We start from the raw sequence: 23422 nt of genomic DNA on the forward strand, positions 1-23422 counted from the left end.
AATGTCGAATAACCTGATCATGTGTCCTCTTTGACGTATCAGACGTCCTCCAGCTGTCCGCAGTGTCCGTCTGTGATGAGGACTGAAGGACCAGCAGAGCGGACCCCCTGTGGCACAGAACGGGACCCGGCGGCGCTCGGCAGCCTCTGTAGGCTCACTGCATTGACTCGCCTGCCAGGTGATCCGTTTTGCGCCCCCTCACGTCTGAACAAGCGAGTCTTCTGAATTTTGAGGATCTCGATCCTGACTTTGTTTTAAAGGCCTCAGGTTGTGTCGTCTTCGTGTCGGGTTGGACAGAGCAGGCTGTGTTCCTGGATGGACGTGAAGACAGCAGACGTGACGTCCTCACAGGCCAATCACAGAGCAGCTGCAGGGCTCACTGTGACGTACACGAGTAAAACCCGTCAGCTCGACCTCTCGATCCTCATTGGCCCTGTGAGAGTGAAGCATCAGGCCTCACTGAAGACCACCGAGGACCACAGTCCTCATGCTGCGTGCTGTCGGCGTCTCCTGACCTTTGCTGACTGCCAACTGACGCTCAGATGACGTGACGACCTGACGTGAAGTTTCAACATGTTCCCCCGTGTGTTTATGTAAGACCCGCCTTCCTGGCAGCCAATCAGCAGGTTGGCGAGGACCACGTGACAGTGACAGAATGATCCCACATGTCCTCCTCTGAATGAACGGCACACGAAACAAGCCCCTGCAGATCGGCAGAAAACTTTATTTGTACAAAGTTTCCTCCGCCGCACGGCGACGAAGCGCTGATGGCGGCGCAAAGTGAGCAGCGTCTGCCTGTGGGTGTGAGTTCTTTCTTTTCTCTTTTGGTGCTCATCAGTTGTTTTATTAAAGCACGTCAGCCCGTCCTCCTCCTCCTCCTCCTCCTCCTCCCACCTCGTCCTGCTCCTCGGCGTCCTCGCATAATAAAAGTTGTCACAGAGTGAAGAGGAGTTTTCTCTGGGGAAACATGAAGACGTCTTCTGGTGTGAAAATGTGATAATCAACACTTAAAAACCTGCTTGAGCTCCTTCCAGAAACCCGATCTCACTGGGGGCCGTTTCACTTTGCATTTGAACATGAAGTATTTGAGCACAGACGAGTAGGACCTCACCAAGTCCACGATCCAGCACAGTGAGCGAAACTCTTTCAAGGATTCCAGGATTCCAGGAGCTTTATTGTCATTTCACACATGTAGAAACATGAGCTGGAACGAAATTAGCTTCCCCGCTCCCGGTATAAGCCCAATAACCTCCAAAATACCTGATGCTGTAAATATAAATATAAACACGACCAGAATAAAAACAGATGTAAACAGTGAACATGAAATCCTCGTGATAATGATGACATCGTGATTTAAACCAAATTTCTGTCAGAGTGACGAACGGCCGCTCAGCAGGAACAGTTTGAATGGAGCGGGGAAATCGGCGTCCTGCTGGGCGTCGACTCGGCGTGAGAGACGCAGTGAAACGCTGGGGGAACAGGACGCTCACCTGTCAGGTGCGCTGTGGGCTTGACTCAGGTGATTCACTGGAGGCCCTCAGGTAACGAGCTGACCTGACGTTTGTGGGCTCCCCGCTTTCCGACGCGTTCACGGCCCTGCGGCGTGGCGCTGACAGGAAGTGTGTGTCGCCCTCTGACGTCCGTCACACACGTCACCTGCTGGGGGAGGAGGGAGGAAAGATGGGAGGAGCTCGTGTCTCTCCATCTTTCTCTCCTTTTTAATCACCTCTTGGTGCCTCCTCTCTCCTCGTTCCCTTCACTCACCTCTTCCTCTTCTCCCTCCTCAGCTCCTTTCCTTGACCCCGTTTCTCGTCTCCTGTCATCCTTCCGCCTCTTTCGGGACGTCCTCCTCTCTCGTTTCATCTCTGTCTCGCTGCGTCCCCTCTCTGATTTGTGATTAATCCCCTCTTCTGCCTCCGTCTGCCCCTGGAGGGATTTGGGAGGAATCCCTTAATTACCTCGTGCTCACTAAAACCACTTAAAAAGCGAACCTTTTCCTTGACGAGCTCGGCTGAGATGAGCGAAGCTCAGAGCGGACGCCCGAAACGCGTTTTGATTTGTGTACTTTGGACTAACGTGCTGCCGTCTGCTGCTGCTTTAAGGCTTCATTTTCCCTGGAAGTGAAGTCTGTCCTAAATGCTGCACTTAAAATTCTTCTCTGTGGCTGATTTAGCTTCATCTGCGTTTGGGGGAGGAAGCCGAGCAGAATGTTTAAGTGATCGGCTCTTTGAATAATTTATGGCTCGAGTGGAACAAGCTTAAAAAAGAGGAAACAAGTGTGTATTAAAGGGTAATCAGTGTGTGTGTGTGTGTGTGTGTGTGTGTGTGTGTGTGTGGAGCAGCAGGTGCACCAATCAGAGCAGTCATGCTGACTGACATTTCACAGGTGTGAGTCACGCACACACACACACGCTGGATGACGACCCGCCCAGAGGATTATGAACTCACACACACACACACACACACACACACACGCACACACACACCAGGCAGCGTTCATGATGTTTATGTGAACCTCATTAACGCTGAGCCTCCTCAGCTGATGTGTGGAGGTTTTAAAAGCGTCAGCGTGTCTTCTGTGTGTGATATCATCATCAGCTCAGCGTGTTCAGATACCTGCAGGACCGGAGACATTCTGAGACATGCTGTCTCCTCAGTCCGTCCAGCTGCACCCGGTCACACACAGCGAGTAGGTGACACTTCAGCCTCAGTCTCTGAAAGGTGTCCTCATCATTTCTCTTGAAAAATTGGCTAAAGCATTTTTTCAAAGCTGTGGTCCTTGTTTTCCACGACGTCCCCTTAACGCGTCAACCCAACTGGGTCCTCACGAAGACACAGATACACAGTGGACACTTTAAAGCAACAAATGTTCACGCTGTGTTATTCAGGCCCAGACGGGCTCACTTTGTAGTAACTGATTACACAGAGTGTGTGTGTGTGTGTGTGTGAACAGCTCTTGGCTTGTGCTATTTTAAACAGCAGAAGACAGATGGGGCAAAGATAAATTTTTTACAAAGACAAATTGGATGGTTGGACAGGACTTGCTGTGGGCGAATCAGATTAGTAGAAATCAGCCTTCATTTGTCTCTCTGCCCAAAGTCTCATCACAGGTTCAGCTTGTGTGTGTGCACTTGAGTCTGAATCATCAGTACTGTGGAAAGAGAAGGAGGTTATTTTGGTATAAAGCAGTGAAGTGCTGCTCCTTCTCTTGTTGTCAGGGAAGGACGTGTTGTTGTTTGTGATGTGGGAACGTAACCTGCACAAAGTGGATCTGACTCAGAGGCTCCGGGCTCAAACACGTTCAGCTGCTGGACGGCACAAACCAACAGCACGGCCACAGCAAGTGACATCAGCGCTGGTGAGGTCCGGGTTCTCGGTGAGCCCGGATCAGGACCGGGATCTGACAAGAACACCAGAGGAACATTAACGGCCTGCGCTGAGCTGAACAAACCAGCAGAGTTTTATGATGTGGTCACGTATCTGAACCTGATCCACATGAGCCGACTTTCCGCAGCTTGTTTTGTACAAACACGTTCACACTGGGGCGGCACGGTGGTGCGGTGGTTAGCTCTGTCGCCTCATAGCAAGAGGGTCCCAGGTTCGAATCCCGGTCTGGGCCCTTCTATGTGGAGTTTGCATGTTCTCCCTGTGCCTGCGTGGGTTTTCTCCGGGTTCTCCGGCTTCCTCCCACAATACCAAAAACATGCACATTAGGTTAACTGGCTGCTCTACACTGCCCCCTAGGTGTGAGTGTGAGAGTGTGTGGTTGTTTGTCTTTGTGTGTTGGCCCTGCGATTGACTGGTGACCAGTCCAGGGTGAACCCCGCCTCTCGCCCGTAGTCAGCTGGGATAGGCTCCAGCTCCCCCGCCACCCTGACGGATAAGCGGTGTAGAAAATGGATGGATGGACGTTCACACTGTGGAGAAACCAGCAAATAAACAGAGAAGAAGACAGAAGAAACTCACACTTTGTTAAGATGTATGAACATGTCAGCTGTGTTACAACAGTCTCTGACTTCCTGTCCCAGTAACCCAGTTTGGGTCGCTGTCCTCAGCTGAAATGTCTCCAGCGTGTTCGGGACACACCTGCAAAGTGACTTTCGCCTATTAATCATATGTTGTCTACCGAACCAAACATCAGGAGGTCACCTGACGGCTGGCGGGAGTCTGAGCCACCAGAGTGATCGGTGTGAGCACGAAGACCAGGGTCCCCAAACCTCAACCAAGTCCAGTTTAGTCCAGACCAGGATCCTTCCCTGACCCCAAGCAAGTCCAATCACATCTTAAAACACTTTTGTTTTTATTTCGTCTTGTAGTTCTGTCAGCAGTGGACTGATGTCATATTTCATGTGATGAATCCCTGGTGTGCAGAACATAAAAGATAAAAACATGCAGGAAAGAAGCCTGTTGAACTGTCACCAACCTGTTCATTTATTCACCCAACAAACACTTGAGTAACTTAAACTCTTACACACGTGAAAAGTGTTTCATCTCCACTTTTGCTTTTTACTTTCATTTGAAAACGAGTTCCATATACAAAACAAACGTGAGCATCAGAGTCCAAAACAGACCAGACTTCAGACCAGGATCTGAGCAGCAGCAGAACCACACGTCAGCTACGTCTTCTGAGATCCACTACAAACCCCTCGGGGGCCTTGAGAGACGAGCAACTCAACACGAGCACATGAGGCGTCCACCCGCCGCGTTCACACGTAACAGGAAAACTCAGTGTGGTCGTTACATCCTGGAGTTTACTTTCTGTCGATGGTGATAATAATAAAAGTCCTGCTGCACTTTTCCTGAGCCGGGGCCTGAGCCCTGATCCCCGAGCCCCTGAGCCCTGGGCTCCGAGCCGGGCCCCCGAGCCGGGCCCCCGAGCTGGGCCCCCGAGCTGGGCCCCTGAGCTGAGCCCTGAGACATCTGGAACTACAGTTCGACATTAGCTGAGCTTCATGTAAAGTCCTGAATGAGGGTGAAACAGCCAGCCGGACTCTTTCCAAACATGATTAAGTTCATCTAGCAGGTGAGCAGCGAGGACAAGCTTTGATTGGCTCGTTTGTTTTCCCAGCCAGTCACTGAAAACAACACTTCTATGAACACAACCTACAATCTTCTATTACTAAAAGGAAACTCCAGTCTTATCAAACTTATCAAAAACAAAAGCCTAATTCCAACTCAGTTCACCTCCAAGTGGTTTTAATAATTTTGTCAAAATGGTTATCCACATCCCTTTAAATGTTTTTTACCACAACAGAGAGGACTTAAGGCCAGAAAATAAAACTAAACTGAGTTTTCCTTGGAGAAGCCCGACTGGGTTCACTCTCTGAACCAAACAGGATGTGGACAGGCAGAATACTGAGCTGCGACCGGCGGACGACCTGCCGTTCATCTGGACGGTCTGAACAGATGAAGAAACTTTTCTGTTTGGTTGTGAACGCAGCTTGTGTCTCAGCATCTTGCTGTAAATCTGACAGCAGCCGTCTGCTGAGCTGATGCTGATGATTATTTTTGGTGGACTTCACATGAATGTTCAGCATCTTGGATGTGAACTCCTCGTTGTTTTTGCCATCGATTAGAGGAAATTCAGCGCTCCTACATGAAACACGGTCAGTAAATGCACCATGATGTTTGTGACAGAGTCGGCCGAGCTGCTCAGCTCACTCAGCTAACGAAGAGTGATGATATGTTGAATTTAAGTTGAGCCACCAGAATAAAATGTTGAAACTGAACATTAACATTTCACGTTAACATGTCAGCAGTGGGGGAGGTGGAGGTGGAGGTGCTGCTGCTGCTGCCGCCGTGGTAACCTCTGCACATCTGGTTTGTGGGGAGAAAATCATGTGATCTTTTCCAAGACATAAAGCGCCTAAACCAACCAGACCTTCTGGATGGCATCGTCACAACATAACTGACCAAACCGAGACTCACTGATCAACGTGAGTCCTGGTTAGTAGAAATACACGTCGTTAATTGAAATACACGGAGTCAACGTTTATCCTGGAGATTCTGCGGGAAATCTTTTAAAAATGTGGTTTATTTTCACGTTGACAGTAATTCCATTGAAGCATGTTGCAAACTAATATAAAACTAGCGATGTGTGTGCTCATGTGGATTGTGGCGGACTCGGGGTCGACCTGCGCTGCACACTTTAACCAGGCTGAGTCCGTCGTGAACCAGTGAACCTCACACGCTTGTGTCTTTGTTTGCTTTGCCTGCACTGAATTTGTGTCACGTTTTTCCTTTGGCTTTGGTCTCTGGTCTGAACACACCTTTCCTGCCTACGTACGCTAATCCAGCCCTCGTCCGTCCTCTGCAGCAGATCCATATCGCCGCACTGTGAAACGTGGCGCAGCCTGGAGGAAAGCCTCAGTGTCTGTGGGTAAACAAATGTGTTCACTGACAGTCTGCCAACCCCGCAGTGCAAAGTGTGACTCTTATGACGGAAACATGTGCAGTTAAATCCTCCTCGTGTTACGATCCTCACACTGCATCCTATCATGGCTAAACAACTAAACATTTCAATCACACACATTTATTTATTCACATATCTGCACAAAATACAAATATAGATTTATTGACGTTGTCTCTGTGACTTCATGTTCTTACGAGCAGACATCATATTTTGTCTTGCTGTTATTTTCAACAGAAAACACAGAAGCAGCAGGAGCTTTTCCTTCCCTGTTTGGCAGCTTTATCCGACCCCCGGGAGGCTCTGGAGTCCCGGAGCGTCAGGCGCATCCTGCATCTCTGACATCTGATAAAGTGGGAGGAAATCCAGTCTAATCCCTGCTGATCCATCCAAAGGAATGATGGGAGGTAGAGGCTGCCTGATGCCAGGCAGCAGCGCGAAGGGGAGCTGAGGTCACCGCGGTGTCCACGCTTTGGTTCACCCTTTGGTTCACCCTTTGGTTCGCCCTTTGGTTCACCCTTTGGTTCGCCCTTTGGTTCACCCTTTGGTTCACCCTTTCACTCAGAGTTTGGTACGAAGTGGGTGAATCGTGAGCGTCTCACATCATTTGCATGGACTGTCCCTTCCAGCACACACCTTATTTTTAAATTTGACTCTCAGAAACAAAAGATGATGTGAAAAACAAAGTGATATGAAATTTCTGGCTGTGTGGCAGAAGACCAAAGAGGTTTTGGGAGTCGGTCCATGAAGCACTGATTCGTGGACGCAGACTTATTAAAAGGTGTCTTTGTTGTAATAAAAGTCAGACTCGATGGAGCTGATCTGGACCCTGTTGACATGGTGAGGCCCAGCAGCTCTGTTTTAAATCTTGGTGGCAGGTCTGGGAAGCCATCAGCTCAGTTTTTGTAACATCCTGACTGGGAGGCACTTTGTCTTTGGCACTTTGACCCTCAAACCCTTCGCTCCCACGTGTGACGAGACCAGGATCGCTTTCATTTCAGTCTGATGTGCGCTCACACGCGGCTCTCGTCCCTGTCGCCATGACTTTTGTCCGACCTACACTTTTCTGTGTCCTTCAGTTCGCCACTAGAGTGCGACTCTCCGTTTCGTAGCCTCCCGATGTTGGCCAGGGGCAGCTGGGTGGAGCTGTAAGCCAGCGGCGGGATGGTGTTCACCAGTATGAGCTGCAGGGGCTTCTTCTCTGGCTGGTACTGGCAGCGGACGTAGCGCAGGAACGCCGCTCGGTACGTTTTATTGAACAGGGTGTAGACCAGCGGATTCACTGCGGAGGACAGGTATCCCACCCACACGAAAATGTTCAGCAGGTTTCCCATGAGTCCTGCGTCACACACGGCCGGGTCACAGACCACCACCAGCACGTTGGTGATGAAAAACGGGCACCACATGACCACAAAGAGAAAAAACACCACACCCAGCACTTTAGACGCCTTCTGCTCGTTGCTGATGGACTGCATGGTACGGCGTCCGAACAGCGAGCCGGAGACGCTCCCGCGGGCGCCTCCCAGGCCACCGCTGCTTCCTCTGCCGCCGGCCTCGCGGCTTATTGAGCGCCTGAAGAGTTTCTCAGAGGACAGCGAGGTTTGTGGTAAGAAACTCAAGGTGAATGTTGTGCTCCATTTGGGCCGCGGGACCAGCTGGTCCAGACAGAGCGTGGCTTCGTTCTGCAGCGCGTTGATGGTCAGGAAGTAGGTGACGACCATGATGGTGAGGGGCACGAAGAAGGCCACGAAGGAGCCAACTAGCACAAAGTTGTCATCTGTCAGCAGGCAGCTGCCGTCTTTGAAGACCTTGGAGTGGTCTCGGAGTCCCAGCACAGGAATCGGCATGGAGATCCCTGCAGAGAGGAAGGAAACAAGATGAGAAGGAAACAGACAATGTGATGTGTGGCTGTTTGTGTGAGGAGCGGTCAGGACCAGGTTCTGCACTGCTGACTGTTTCCACTTCCTTCACTTAGACAGGAGCAACAACAAAAACCACAAGCGGTGGATTAACCTGACATGGCACAAAACTGAGTTGAGGACAAGTTGTCTGGTCCAAAGTGTAACCAAAGCAAACGTGCATGTGTGTCCTTTCCTGTTTCTGTGGTCCACAGTCTTCTTATGAAGTCTGTTCACGTCCACACTGTGGATAAAAAGTAAGCAGTAACCACTCGACCAAATAATGCAGCATAATGAACTGCAGGCAGTGCAAAGCGCTCTGTTCTGAATGACTCAGCAGCACACAGAAACCGAGCAGACCGGGAGACCCGATGATGTGCGTTGATCTGGTTGCTTATGGATACAGAGGACATCTGTTTGTACGCATGTCGTGCATGAATGAACTCATCTCCTGCTATGTGCAGTCATGCTAGCCGCTCTGGTGGGCTGCTCTGACCTCTGACCCCTCGTCCCAGCTGACGGAGGGCGAGCAGCGAGGTACACCTGCATGGTGAGGCCAGTCACCCATCAGCCTGACCTGCACAGCGTAGTCGTAAGCGCTCACGCTAACTCCACACAGGAAGTGTCAGATCTGAGCACAGGGGAGTCTGTGCTAACCACCGAACATGTTTGAAATGACAAAGTGTCAGCAGCCTTCTGGTGATGTTGTGCTCTTCTTACATGTCAGCTACAAACAGCTTTCATCCACTTAAAATCCACCAAACGTTCTCATTGGTGGAGCCTGTCAGGTGTTTCTCAGGACAGCCACTGCTGATTGACAACATCTGAGGAAAATGAGCTCGTCCCTGCAGCTCAGCTGGTGTTATTGTGTTGTTCTGGAAGGAAGGAAAGGAAGGAAAGGAAATAGCAGCTCGCCATTTCATTTCCTCCCCCGAAAATTCCTCCTTTTGTCACTGCTGATTTTGTCTCGTGGTGTCCTGAGCGTCCACTGCAGCCGCACGTTCTGAAAAATAAAAAACGGACTAAAATAGTGTTGGATGACCCGCTTGTGACTCGATCCGCATCAACACGAACTCAGTGGGAGGAGATAACCTGACCAGTCTTCCTCACGCCAGGTCCTCATTACCTGCTCGTAACAAAAGTGACAGAAGTGAGAGATGGTGGAGGATGAGGATGAAGGGGCGGAGGGGGAGGAGGATGAAGAACAGGAGGAGGATGAGGATGAGGAGGAGGAGGAGGAGGAGGGTGAGGGGGATTAGGGGGAGGAGGAGGAGGATGAAGGGGAGGAGGATGAAGAAGAGGAGGAGGATGAGGAGGAGGAGGAGGAGGATGAGGATGAGGAGGAGGAGGAGGAGGAGGGTGAGGGGGATTAGGGGGAGGAGGAGGAGGATGAAGGGGAGGAGGATGAAGAAGAGGAGGAGGATGAGGAGGAGGAGGAGGAGGATGAAGGGAAGGAGGAGGAGGAGGAGGAGGATGAAGGGAAGGAGGAGGAGGAGGAGAAGGAGGAGGATAAAGACCAATCACAGCGAGTTTTTAAATGCACTCGCAGACCTGAATGAGAGACAGAAGATCTCATTCCAGGCAGTGAACTGCTGTCCAGCTGATCACATGTTGTTGGCTGAGGTGATGTTGTCGATCGTCTCGTAATCCCGCCGAGGCGAGCGTCCCTCACGCCACACTCAAACAGAATGCAGAAATCAAAAGGCGGTTTTTGGTCTTCTTCCCTGACGGCAGCTCGGTGCTCCAAATACATGAAACGAGAGACAGAAGACGGAGGGGAAACAACTCGACGAGAGGAGATGAAAGCCGATCGAGCGAGAGGAAGCAGGCGAGGGAGTCGCTTTAGAGACGACGAGGAGAGCGAGCAGACGCCGGCTGATGGGCCCGAGCCAGATAATCGGATTAATGATCAGTCACACCCCACTGATCCAGCAGGGTGCTGCTCATCACGCTGCCTGTTGACGTTGAGGTGATGCGCTACGAGATCCACCGCAACGTCTCGCCTCAACGTATTGATTGATTGTATGTCAGAATCGATAAGAACAAATACTAACGCCTGTTTCTCTTCCCTTAAAGCGTTAGCATTCTGCTAATGCGTGCCGATTGGTCGGTTAAAGATTTCCGACCAGCAGCGTTACGTTGCGGTAGGCTAACGTCAGTTATCATCGCGTGAACGTGACCACAATCACGCGGTTTGGGCTTGGCGTGTTACGGGCCTTTTGCGTTTCCCTGACGACGCCTACAGCAGACGTTTGAAGTCTGCGTGTGTGAAACCAAGATGGCGAATGCAGTAAACTGGCGCATGACGCCGCAAATCAATAATACTACAGAGAGATATTTCACTGGAAAAAAGCCATGAACATCTGATCTAATGGAACTTTATCTACTGTCTCTACTGCTCACAGCCAAAACACCAACAACAGTCACACCATACAGGCTACATTATGGACGAAGGGAGGGACTTCACGTCTTTGTCTTTCTCCAGGTGTCTCGCTTCACGCAGGTGAGCTCTTCAGCAGGACGTAGCACACAGATGTCTTCACACCTCAGTGAGCAGAGAGAAGAAGCCTCACAGGAAATGATGCGTAATGCTTCCAGTTTGGAGACGTTTGCACTGAAGCTGAAGCTTCACAGCTTCACACCTGAGCCTCCCGTCCAGCTGCGGCACCTGCTCCACAGCGCCGGTCTCACCTGGAAAGGTTCAGCGCAGCACCGGCTGCCGTTTGTCAGCTGGTTGGTCACAGTCCACCGACACGCGTCTACGGCAGCATCTGCACGAGGAGGGCGAGCGTTCAGCCGCTCGAGTCCCACATGCAGCCCCGACCGGACCCACAGCTGAAGTGTGAGTGTGTGTGTGTGTGTGTGTGTGTGTGTGTGTGTGTGTGTGAGTGAGTGTGTATGAGTGTGTGTGTGTGTGTGTGTGTGTGTATACACCCTCTCCTCCTCTGTGCATCAGTGTGTGAATCCTGACGTTGCGTCCAATCAGAGCAGAGCGTGACCTGGCCTCACAGCAGGAGCTTCAGCCTCCACAGCCCCACGAGACGCTTCCTCGTCCAAACCAACCCGAGGACAGAGCGAGTCCACGTTAGTGTTCCGGCCAGGTGTCACTGAGGCGTGTCCGCCCTGCCGTGACGCCGCCTGAGGGCGGAGCCTGCTGTGTCTCATGCTCCTGTCACACAGCCCCAACACTAATCCCACTCACAGCTGTGCCTGCATGCAGGAGTTAAGTGAGTGTAAGGTGGACGCTCTCAGCTGAACGCTAAACACTCTGAGTCGCTTCTTGTTTCCTGTCACAGAGGAAGCACACGTGGTGAGAAACCACAAATGAAAGAACGTGAGCGTGGACGGCAAAGTACCGAAACATGAGACAGCAGCTCAGCAGTCCAGTTTGTGTGCTTTTGCTGTGACCTTTACTGTCCCGGGCTTTACGTCGCAGCTCGCCGAGGGACCGACAGCATCCACACCACCTCACGCTGTCTCTGCGCGTGACGCATATTCTCACCGAGCCAAACTCTCCCGGGCGTCCGCACTGGAAAAGCAGCTGACTTTTACAGGGAAGCGAATGTAAATGATGAGCGAAGGCCTGCTATCGTGCTGTGGATCTGCACTGTAGGAAGGAAGGCTGAATTAGCTCTCAGCAGCTCCGGCACGACTCGGTCATTAGCAGCCGCAGCGCAGGACGACCGAGCTAATGAAGTGGAGGCAACAGGAAGCAAACACAGACCTCAGGGCTGCCGAGGACCTCAGAGGCTTTAAACAGGGCTGACAGCTCGCGCTCAATGAATTAGTGCCTTTGTTTTCGGTCAATGAGGCTGGGAGAAAACACGGTGAGTGGATCACGGGTGGTTTGCTTTCAGGAAAAATGAGTCTCTCTCCCTTCTGTCTTTGTCTTCTGTCTGCTGTCCCCCTCCTCACGGCGTCCTCCACACCTCCGCCTACCTGAGTGTGACCGATGTAAGCCAGCCATGAACAGGTTATTGTGCTCGGGGGATCGACTTGTTTTCTGCAGCCAAGATTTCACCTTTGTGTGACCCGTCCACCTCCCGTCCACAGGAGACGGTCCCACAGGACCTCGGAGGATCCCAGAGAGAAACTCTGGGTGGGGGAAATCCCTCAGCTTGTCGATGGGCGCCTCAAGGACTGACGGAGGCTCCAGTGGGACCAGTTTGATCGGTTTCTGCAGTAAACACAAATAACCCTTTCATAACCTCCCGCAGAGGAGCTAAAAAGCCACCACAGACAGACTCTGTAGGCCAGCGTCCTGAGGGACTTGTCTGTTTTGTCTCTGCAGGACTCAAAGAGTCTGAGTGTCGCTCAGGTCAGCAGACATGAGACGTCTGCGTGATGGACGCCTGACAGCCGACCTCTGACCTCTGAGTGACTGACAGACGGAGTGAATGTTGTCCTTTATGAGCGATGGATGTGACCTGGACTGACAGGAAGTCACTTTCATGGAGTTATTGAATGTGATGAAGTCATTTGTGCCTCTTTGCCGTCGGTGGTCTGGACGTGGCAGATCTTGTAACCTTAAGTTGCCAACAAGCGAAGCACGTTTCTTTTGCTTTGGTGCTCCTCGTTGTGCTGCGGACGTTGGCGTCACTCGGCGATGCTTGTCTTCTCTCCTGTCGGTCGTGTTGCTGTAAATCAGAGCTGCGGTGCTGCCGCCATGCGTTGGTTTGATCAGATCTGAGGCCTGGGCCCGCTGCCACCTGGAGACAAGTCAACCTTTCCACCATTTCTCTTCTTAATTAGCTTACTGTGAAAGCCTGCTGACTAATAACGAGAAAAACAAATCAGTTAGGACGGGAAAAGTGGAAAAGTTTTCCAGTAATTCAACATCAGCCAAACGCTAACTGGTGGTTTATTCTGCACTTTGCTGACTCAAATGTCATTTGTCACTTGTTTTGAGGCAGTCAGGGTAAATCAGAGCCCTGCAGGGCCGATCAGCCCTCGGCCCACCGCCGCCAGCCCCGTGAGGCTGCGGGCCGTCGTCTGCGTCCGCTGGCTGAGCCGCTGGACACCAGGGACACGAGCCAGCTATGAGGACCTGATTGTTCCCTCACCTCCATAACGTAACAAGAACCATCAGAGGCACAGAGCTGCACCACAGTCAGAGGGTTCAGGTGTGTGTGTGTGTGTGTGTGTGTGTGTGTGTGTGTGTGTGTTCTTACCCACTGAAATGGTCCACACTGCCATGATCTTGATGCGAGCTTTGGTGTGGGAGTTGAAGCGGCTGTGGTGGATCGGGTTTCGTATGCCGATGTATCGATCCAGAGAGATGGCGCAGAGGTGCATGATGGACGCCGTGGAGAACAGGACGTCCAGGTAGATCCAGATGGGACAAAGGTCCGAGGGCAGGGGCCACCCGTAGTCTGCAAGAAGGGACAGGTAGATGGACGGACAGGTTAGTGTCCCGGTTTTGGACCTCGTAGAGTTCACCGACAGCTCAACGACCCTTCGAGAGGGAGAACACAACAGGGCGCACAGAAACCTGCCTGACTCGCCTGTGAACTGTCTCTCGATCCGAGTGCGAGACAGTCTCAGACCGTCTGTCTGTCACTTTGTCAGGACGTTTCAGTTCTCACAGACTCTGCTTAAACACAGCACACGGTAAACAACAGACACTCACGGGTGTCCACTGCAGTTACTGTCTGCTGAGGACTCGTGAACCGGTCCAGTGAACCGATCCCGATCTTCGTCACTTCTGCCAGACGAGACAAACACATGAGCTTCAGTAACCTGCTGCATCCAATCGTTGAGCGAGCGTCGCCCATGTGACTCACAGGCTGCTGTCTGATGGCACGCTGGAACAACATTTGTTTTAGTCCTGACTACTGAATGTGAGTGGACTCTGTCTCACAAGACATCAGCTGGACCGCATGCAGGTTTTCATGGACTCGCTGTGAAAAGATTAGACCCAGAGACCACCGGGTGATAATGGGATGAGTCATCCAGACCACCGCGAGCTCACACAGAGTCACACACACACACACACAGAGTCACACACACACACACACAGAGTCACATACACACACACACACACAGAGTCACACACACAGAGTCACACACACACACAGAGTCTCACACACACACACACACACACAGAGTCACATACACACACACACAGAGTCACATACACACACACACACACAGAGTCACACACACAGAGTCACACACACACAGAGTCTCACACACACACACACACAGCAGCGGTGTGTCTAAATATAGGCCTGTGAAGGGAAGTGTAATCCCTGAGCTGCGGTCGGAGCCTTCATGATGTTACAGTGTGGATGGCAGCTGGTGTGTTTTATGTTCCTTACACAGCGAGTGTCCTCCTGAGGACAGATCAGACAACATGCTGGGATGACCAAAGTCCGACCAAAAGGGTTTATCCTCGCTACGGTAGCGCTTTAGGCTGTCTTAGCCATTGTGTTGCCATGGCAACATTGTTTTTGATATTATGGGCTGCTGGCAGCCTCAGGTGCTCAGGTGGAGATGAGATCCTGTCTGGAGAGGGCGTCCAGTCCAGCTGTGTGTGGATAAAACGACTGGACCGGGTGTGTCCACCGGCTCTGTCCCTCTCGGGGTCCACATCTCGTCTAGCTTTTAGAATCAGCTGCTGGTGGATGAGTTCTTCAGTCCACGTCCAGAATGAGGATTCAGCCTGGAAGCAGAATCTCAGAGCAGGTTTCAACACGTTCGTGGGTTTACGTCTCAGGGATTTCGGTTATTTATTAGTATTATTACCTATTTCGGTTTGATGATTTGAGTCATCTGTGCCGCTCAGTGTCACTGCCAGACTCTCGGCCGTCACCTCCTTGTCCGCTCCCCCGTCCTCCCCTGGTGTCCTCTGTCCTTCTCTGACTCGTTCACCTTGTTCTCACGTTCAGCTCCTCGGTCAGACTGTCTTCTGTCTTTCAGCCCCTGCGTCTCGTTCGGTTTGGATTTGACTCTGATTTTCATGTCCTCTCTGTCTTCTTGTTCTTCGGGGACACAATTGAACTGAAGACAACAGGTGGACATTCTGGCGTGGAGTCTGAGGATCAGAAACGTTTGGGGCACCTTTCAGGTTCACCAGACTCTGCTGAGCTGGTGATTCATCTCACTGCTGGATCTTCGCTGCATCAAGTTTGAATTTGAATTTGTTTTGAACCCAACTGCAACAAAATCTATCAATCAATGAACTGTTTTGCTCTCCAACTAAGAAGACAAGTGGTCAGTTATTGATTATGGTGACAGGTTTGAAATGTCCTTTGAATGCAAGCTGGTTTGTCCTGAGGTGTCGAGACTTTCGCTTCACCTCAAACCGACCTTCAGTTCAGGATCCTCACGTTCACTTTGACACGCTCAGCAGAGTCTTTAGACGAGGTGGGAGACGAGCCCATCACAGAGGGACAATCAGACAATAATTGACATTTGATTGATTTCCTAACCTGATTGGCTGTCTCAGACCCACACCTGCACCTGCACCTGTCAGGTATCCCTGACCCTGTCCTTGCTGTGTCAGTTCAGCAGTTTGACACTCTGCTGGTGTCACCTGTGGAGAGGGGTCACACCTCAGAGGGGGGCACCAGGGTTCAGTCTGGATGTGAGCATTTGGTGTTCGTGTCTTGTGTGAATCTGAACTGGACTCACATGACGTCTTTACAGGACACACATGACTGTAAGACAAACCTTGTTTGGTTTGTCCTGACGTCATGTGTCCCATGACGTCAGTATTTCACCTGTCAGGTGAGGAACTCGTGTGTGCCAGCTCAGGTAAAGTGCCTCACATTTGTACTCAGAAGTGACGGTGAGTGAGCATTTGGTGTGTGAACTCGGTCAGGTTTGTCACCGACTGAGGTGAGTCACTCACAGGTGAAGTTCACGCCGCCGTGAGGCTCAGCATGCGATTGGTTTGTGATGTGGCGAGTCCACAGAGCGTCCATCGATCAGCCGATGGACATGAAGACACCTGATTACCTCAGTCGTCTCCCAGGGAGCCGAGATCAGAGGCTCAGCAGAGCTCTGAGTGTGTGTGTGTGTGTGTGTGTGTGTGTCACTTCCTGTGACACACACCTGTAACAGCACACCTGCTGTTTGTGTTTGTTCCTGCCCTCATGAATTTTTCAAACCTGTTTTATAAAGTCACAAAGATGAAGCCCACAATGTGAAAGATGTTTTCAGACAGGATGCTGTGTACTCTGTCCCTGTCCACTGTCCCTCGTGGAGACAGAAACACATACGTGGTGACGAAGCTCGGGATGCCGACCCGGAAACACTTTTCCGTTTGTCTGACAGCAGTCTGACGTCCTTCAGTCTGTGTTGACTTAAAAAGGGAGACTGAAGGAAAAGATGTTAAATAGTAACCACGGTAACGCTGTCCTCCATGTTGTTTTCTTCTGATGATTCAGTCACCTGCTCTTACTGGGTGAAAAACCTTTTAGTGCTGCAGGACATCAGGAGAGACTGAGTGTTTCATGGATCTCGAGTCCTGATGAAGAAGGAAACAGGACTCCTGCGGCAGAGACGACCTTGTGCTCAGCCACGTGATTTCAAAAGCAAAGAAATGTGAAAATAATTGATAGAAGAAGAAGAAGAAGAGCGAGTGGAAATGAAGAGCAGGAAAATGAGCTCCCGAGAGGGCAGAGTCGCTCGCTGAAGGTTGATCTGATGAAAGAGAAGCAGAGACAATCTGGAGGGAGATGAGGAGGAGGAGGACGAGGAGGAGGAGGAAGGCAGATGTAACATGGAGTCTACACACACCTGAATGCCAACACTGGCCTCATACTGACCTCCGCTCGAAGCTCCTGCTACAATAAAAGCATGTGGCAAACCTTTACTGTGAAAATCCATGTGTCTTTGACCTTTTTCTAAACCTCACGAGGCTTTAGCCCTGATGCTAAGCTAACTCTCAGTGAGTTCATCCTGTGGGCTCCGTCCTGTTTCACGAGCATTTAAAGACGAGTCAGAGCTGCACTCGTTTTCACTGATCTCAGGAACGTTCGAGTCGAGACGCGTTGCGGGAGGTGACATTAAAGTGTGGCACCAGGTTTCAGACAGGAAGTCAACAGGAGAAAGAAAGAGACACAGGAGGTCAGTGGGCAGATCCAGCAGCCTGGATACTGAGCAGTGTGTGTGTGTGTGTGTGTGTGTGTGTGTGTCTCAGTTTGAGGTCATCACGTTGAGCAGATCCAGACAAAGTGAGCTCAGAGCAAAGTGTCCAGCTCTGACTGTCCAGTCCAGGGGACGCCTCAGTTCTCACACATCCGCTCGTCTTTTGTGACCTGGAAGCCATCGTCTCCTGCTCGCCTTGTCTCTGTGTGTGTGTGAGGAGCTCGTGGCCCTCGGTGTGTGTGTTAATGTAATTGCACAAACAGCTCTGATGACTGTAATCAGCTCGCAGTGAGCCGAGCTGCAGCCACAACACACACACGCTGACGGCGGCGTGATGCCTCACTTTGTCTCGTCTTCAGCGTTTCTTTGAAAATCTTCCCAACGTCTTTCGGTTGGAATTTGGTTGGAATATATTTCAGCTAAATGTTAATACAAAGCTGCTAATGTGCTGCCAGTGACAACTGATGTGCTCGTTGTGCTGATGTTCAGCAGGTCTAATGTTCTCTCTGTTCATGATTCACTACATGCACACAGACGTTACTCCTTGGCCTTCAGACTCCTGTTACAACCCAATTTCCCCCCTGGGATCAACAAAGTATTTCTGATTCTGATTGTGATTGAAGACCCTGTTGGAAAGACGATCGGGGGTCCCAGTACTTTTGTCTACATAGTGTAGTTTAGTATGTTAACATGCCACAGGCCTCCCGTTTGCAGAGTACAGTATGTGACCACGTTCACGCTGGACCAGGTCTGAGCTATTCATCATCTGTCCTGCAGTTTGACCTTTCAGTCCTCTGTCCCCATCACAGAGGAGGACAGAGACAGTCAGCTGCTCACACTGCAGGACCTCTGTGGTTCTCTGGTCCAGTCCCGTGCCGCACTGGCAGCAGAACATGGACCCAACAGGTCCTCATGGTGAAGCCCTGAAGCCTTTGAAACAACGGAGGGAAAAGCAGGTGAACATCAGGTCCATTTCCTGCATTCTGTCTTTGTTCTCTCTGTTCTGATCCCTCAGCACAATAATGTCCCTCCAGCCTGCAGCCTGACAGGCGTCAGCATCGCCCATGGCAACGCCTTCCACCTCACACCAGCTCCTGTCATCTTCCTTCACCGAGTGGCAAACGGAGGTCCGTGAGTCACACGGCCGCCGTGGCCATAGAGACCTGTGTGTGTGTGTGAATCCAAAGCACCAACAGGTGATGTACTCAGAAATAAAATGTTGGTCATTAACTCAGCTGCTGTCAAACGTCCACCAACACAAAAGTAGCTGTGAGGTTTTTTATTTTTAATTTCTCCAAAAAGCACATTTTGTTAATCGAGTTGAATTTAGTAATTTGATTTCTTGTTTTATTCTGAGCCCAGACTCAGTACAAATACTTTGGAATACCATCAGTATGTTTAATTACTGCTGCGGTTTAACGCACTCTGCTTCTGAGCATGTGCAGACCAGCAGAGGACTTTGTCCTCACGGCGGTCCTAATTATTGTGATCAGTCCAGAAGAGGTTTAAATAGACGTTTAATTAGCCAAAAGAGGGAGGCTGTTTTGCACATGAAAAGGTTTGGCAGTGAACGCACCGTGAGATCAGACAGAACACACACACACACACACACACGTCTGATGAGTGAGGTCGATCCGGGTCTGACTCACAGGGCAGCTCATTTGCAGCTCGTTTGACTCAGGCTGTCATGATGGCTGTCAGGTTAAAGTGGCGCAGAGCCGCAGGACTTACAGGAAACGAGGGACTTAAAGTGTGTGAGCACATAAATGAATGAAAACCAGTAACACACGTCAAGCCCAAGAGCATCATGGGAGCTGACGGACCGACACGTGGCGAGCGTGACTGCACCGGGATCAGTTTGTTTCTGGTTTCGACAGCTAAAATGACGACAAGTCAAACTCATAGGTAAGTGACCAAGCGCTGCTCAGATGTGAGGACGTCACTGATGGACGTCTTCGGTCGTCCACGGGTGCAGTTGAAGGAAGGCGTTACTTCACAGCGGCTTCAGTAGAGCAGTCCATCGGACAGATGTGTTGGAGTACAACTTGCAAAAGTAATACCCAAATAAAGTAGAAGTACCACCTTCCAGCACTCACAGACAGAACTTTATAAAACATGTTATCTGCTGTCACGTGGTTTTGTGCACTCGTCTCAGAGCCCCGCTCTTATTTTGGCATTTTCCTGTCGCAGGCTGACCTCCGGCCCTGCTGCCTCACATCTGGCCAGCAGAGCCTGATAATTGTCCTGCCCTTTTGTTTGCATCTGTTTCATTGTGTTGGGGCCGCTCATGCGAGAGAGAAGAAGCGGACGATCCGAGCGCCTGCTGCTGCTGCTGCTCGGGTTTTGTTCGTCCTGCTTTGTTCTCAGCTCTGCAGCTCAGAGGACACAAAGAGGAAAATCTCCCCCATCTCGTGCAGTCGAGCGCGAACGGCTGAGACTCTCCGCCTCCCCTCCCTTTCACACGCAACCCTTCTTCTTCTACCAGGGGAAGAATTAGAGGCCACGTGTGCCTTCGGCGGTCAGCCGCCTCGTCCAGGCGACCACAAACTTTGTCCCTGTTGTGTAAGTGTTGTTAGACCCGCCCTGCTTCTCCGGGTGAAACGTGGGCTCGCATCATTAGCGCCCGTCAGACGGACTTAACTGCAGTGGAAATGGACTCCGGAGCAACAGCATTTCCTCAGCCATGTTTGCTCTATTCAGCCTGCGTGCTTTCTCCTTCCCCCCTCCTTCACAATCACGTTTCGCCGTGTGATCAACAACCTGCTGACCTGAGGGTCCGTCCGTCCGTCAGTCTGTCCAGAGTCAGTGAGGCCCAGCACATCAAACACAGTGGAGCACATCCACCGCAACGCCCATCTTAGTCAGCACATGTCGATGCAGTTCACACTCGAAGTGTGATGTTTATGCTTGTTTTTGTTTTGCGAGACGCAGCAGCGATGCAGGCGATAATTTCTCTCAGCAGCTGTTGGAAAGGTAAAGAGCGGCTTAACGCAGGCTGAAGACTTCCTGTCCTGATGTGCGGGGTTCACTGAGGAGATGCTCCTCGTGCGCCTCACACTGCGCTGTGTTTTACGGCATTATCACGCTACCATCTGACAATAATTTCATTCATTTGTTGTTTCTTCTTGTTATTAACTCTTATTTTTATCTGTACAGGTCTCCTGATGCTCCTGAGCTGCTAGTTTCTGGCCTTCTGTCTGCCATCTTGGTTGCACTTACAGGGGTCAGCCAGTGGGTGGCGGTGCTGTGCTCTGGAGCGGTGCATCAAATGACTATGATCCTTAACAACCCAGTGCCGATGGGACTGATGGTCACCCAGCGTCTGACCCACAGGTGAGCTCAGGTGACGGCGAGCTCCAGATCACAACACTTTCTTATCTGAACTTGTGAAGAGACATGCACACTTTCAGATGGACTCTGATCCTGTCCATCCACAGAAAGACGACTCAGCCTGACGTCTCTCTGTAGGTCGGCCTCTGAGAGCAAACGGCAGACAGAGAGGACGCCAGCGCTGACGGGAGGACGCAGGCCTTTAAGTCTTCAAAGACATTGACTGGCTGCAGACACCAGAAGCTCAAATGGAGCGACGGGAGGCAGAAAATGCGTCTGTTTCAACCTAAAAATCATGAAATGAGGTGGTTGTGTGCCTCTGAAGAGCAGAGGTGGGACTGGAACAGGAACAGAGACCAGAGCTGGCAAACTGAGCTCAGCCCGGAATACTCCGTCCCCATTGGTCCTCTGCCTTTCACTGTTGCCTCTGGTGACCAAAGGACCGGAGGCTGCAGCTCGGCACACATTGATTACTGAGTGACTGGCTAACAAAAGCCAGTCCTGAGTCCTGAGTCCTGAGCGGAAACACGGCTTTCCTCCCACCTGACGGCGCAGATCCCGGTCTCCAGCCGGACCACGACGCCGCCTGTGTTCTCCCAGCAGTGGAATGAAGAAATGACCCGATCAGCACCCGATTGCTGCTGGACAGACTCATTAAACTTTAGCAAATGTAAACCATCTCACATGGGAATTTTATTTTCTCCACAAATCAGTCGTGCTGACCTTCCAGCACCGCGAAGAACCAACCACATCAGCACGTTTCTGTCTGTGAGCCGTTAACAGCAATTAGCAACAAGTTTGTCTCTGAGGGCTTCTGCCGGCTTCACGCCGCCGAAAGCAGCTCAGCCAAAAAACAAACGTGATTAACTGCAAAACTTTGCCGTTTGACCTGCCGCCCAGTCTGACACACTCTGTGGACCGTCAGTCCAGCACCCTACCCGTTAAACAGAACCAGTCCTCTTCTGCAACTGTCTTCAACTGTCACGGGTGCAAATTCCAATCAAGCGAAGCAGGAAGTTCTTGGCGCTCCTGAGGGCGGTGGGCGTCAGGAGGACTGCGTCACGTGACGCGTCAGTCCGTCAGGCTTACTTTGACAGCTCCTGTCTGGGGAATTCACCACGAGAACAGCAAGGCAGCTGGTTGGACAGCAGGAGATGTCACACACAGGACACACGGCGTCCACGCGGCCGCTCGGCTCGGCTAATCCCACCGTTTCCCAAGACGCTTGAAATGTTAGTTTTGGCCAAACAGATTTGTGGCAGAGATCTGAATCTGTGCTACACCTGCCACTCAGGCCACGAGCCAAAGCAAAGCATTTGGCTGGTGAGCTGATGTGTTTGTGAGGGGCTCGACACGCCCCTTCACGCCACGGCCGGACTTCCTGTCTGTGGCACATGTGGCTCTGTGAGCAGCTGGACACATTAACGTGTTGGCCTGGTGGTGGCGCTAGATGAAAGCTCAGAGGAGGAGGAACATCAGTGTCTGAACCACATTTCTTCACCATCCGTCCCAACATAATGAGGTCCGTCCTGAGCCCTCGAGCCTCATCCAGACCCAGACCGTCCCCACAGTCTGAGGTTTGCTCTCATTTCCTGTTTATCAGTCTGTCACTGTCCAACACACACTCACACACACACGGACACACACACTCACACACGGACACATACATACACACACACACACACACACACACACTCACACACACACGGACACACACACTCACACACGGACACATACATACACACACACACACACACACACACACACACACACGGACACACACACTCACACACGGACACATACATACACACACACACTCACACACACACGGACACACACACTCACACACGGACACATACATGCACACATACACACACACACGCACACACACACACACATGGACACACACACACACACACACGCACGCACTCACACACACGTACACACTCACACACACTCACACACACACACTTTGGCTCTCTGTAAAGGTTACGATTGGCTGCTCTCACACGGAGCTTTAAGCTTCAGTTTATTTGCATGAGAACGAGCGCCGTAAATTAGTCAGAAGGCAGATCGCGTCCCACAGAGCGACGCTCCGGCGACGCTCCGGCGACGCTCCGGCGTCCCTCCCCCTCCCTCTGAGTGCTGGGACCCGAGACCTGCAGGGTCGAGTCGGGGCTATGAACACGAAACCTGCTGACACGCAGAGGCCAAGTGCTTCAGGATGCGACACACACACATCTGACGCGACCTTCTGCTGATCGTGTTGCACTTTAGATTCCACATGCGGGTCTTTGTTCACGTAAAGGATCAGCACGCCCAAAACTGAAAACTGACTCAGTCTGGACCGCTCAGCAGCTGTTGGATGGACCGTGATGACGTGTGGTTCAGATGTTCTCCTCAGCAACACTGCAGCTGCAACATTAGCTTCTGAAATACTCAAGTGAAGTACAAGTACCGCAGCCTCTGATGTCACAGCCACATTCAGTCATGCACAGCACAAATGAAAACTGAACTCCTCCAAACAGACCACTTCCTTCCTGTCTCCAACAGACCATTCACACACTGGACTTCAGTGCCACACACCAAAGGTCAGAGTCACTCAGTGCTTACCGTACAGAATGGTCACCATGGAAACCGGCATGACCAGGATGCCCAGGAGCATGTCGGCGACTGCCAGCGACATCAG

General features: G+C 51.4%; 1 protein-coding gene across 1 annotated transcript in view; it reads right to left on the reverse strand.

Annotated features, from left to right (window-relative positions):
• Positions 1 to 5891: 5891 nt before the first annotated feature.
• LOC124066880 (5-hydroxytryptamine receptor 2A-like) overlaps positions 5892 to 23422 on the reverse strand; it is an 18089-nt gene continuing 558 nt past the window's right edge. The window contains exons 1-3 of the mRNA XM_046403705.1: positions 23347 to 23422; positions 13479 to 13679; positions 5892 to 8264 (exon numbers count right to left, since the gene is read on the reverse strand). The exon at positions 23347 to 23422 is cut by the window's right edge and continues 558 nt beyond it. Of these exons, the coding sequence (XP_046259661.1) occupies positions 7423 to 8264; positions 13479 to 13679; positions 23347 to 23422 (1119 nt within the window). The 3' untranslated portion in view covers positions 5892 to 7422. The remainder of the gene's footprint in view (positions 8265 to 13478; positions 13680 to 23346) is intronic.

The sequence above is a fragment of the Scatophagus argus genome, chromosome 11 (assembly GCF_020382885.2).
Source record: "Scatophagus argus isolate fScaArg1 chromosome 11, fScaArg1.pri, whole genome shotgun sequence".
Lineage (NCBI taxonomy): Eukaryota > Metazoa > Chordata > Actinopteri > Scatophagidae > Scatophagus > Scatophagus argus.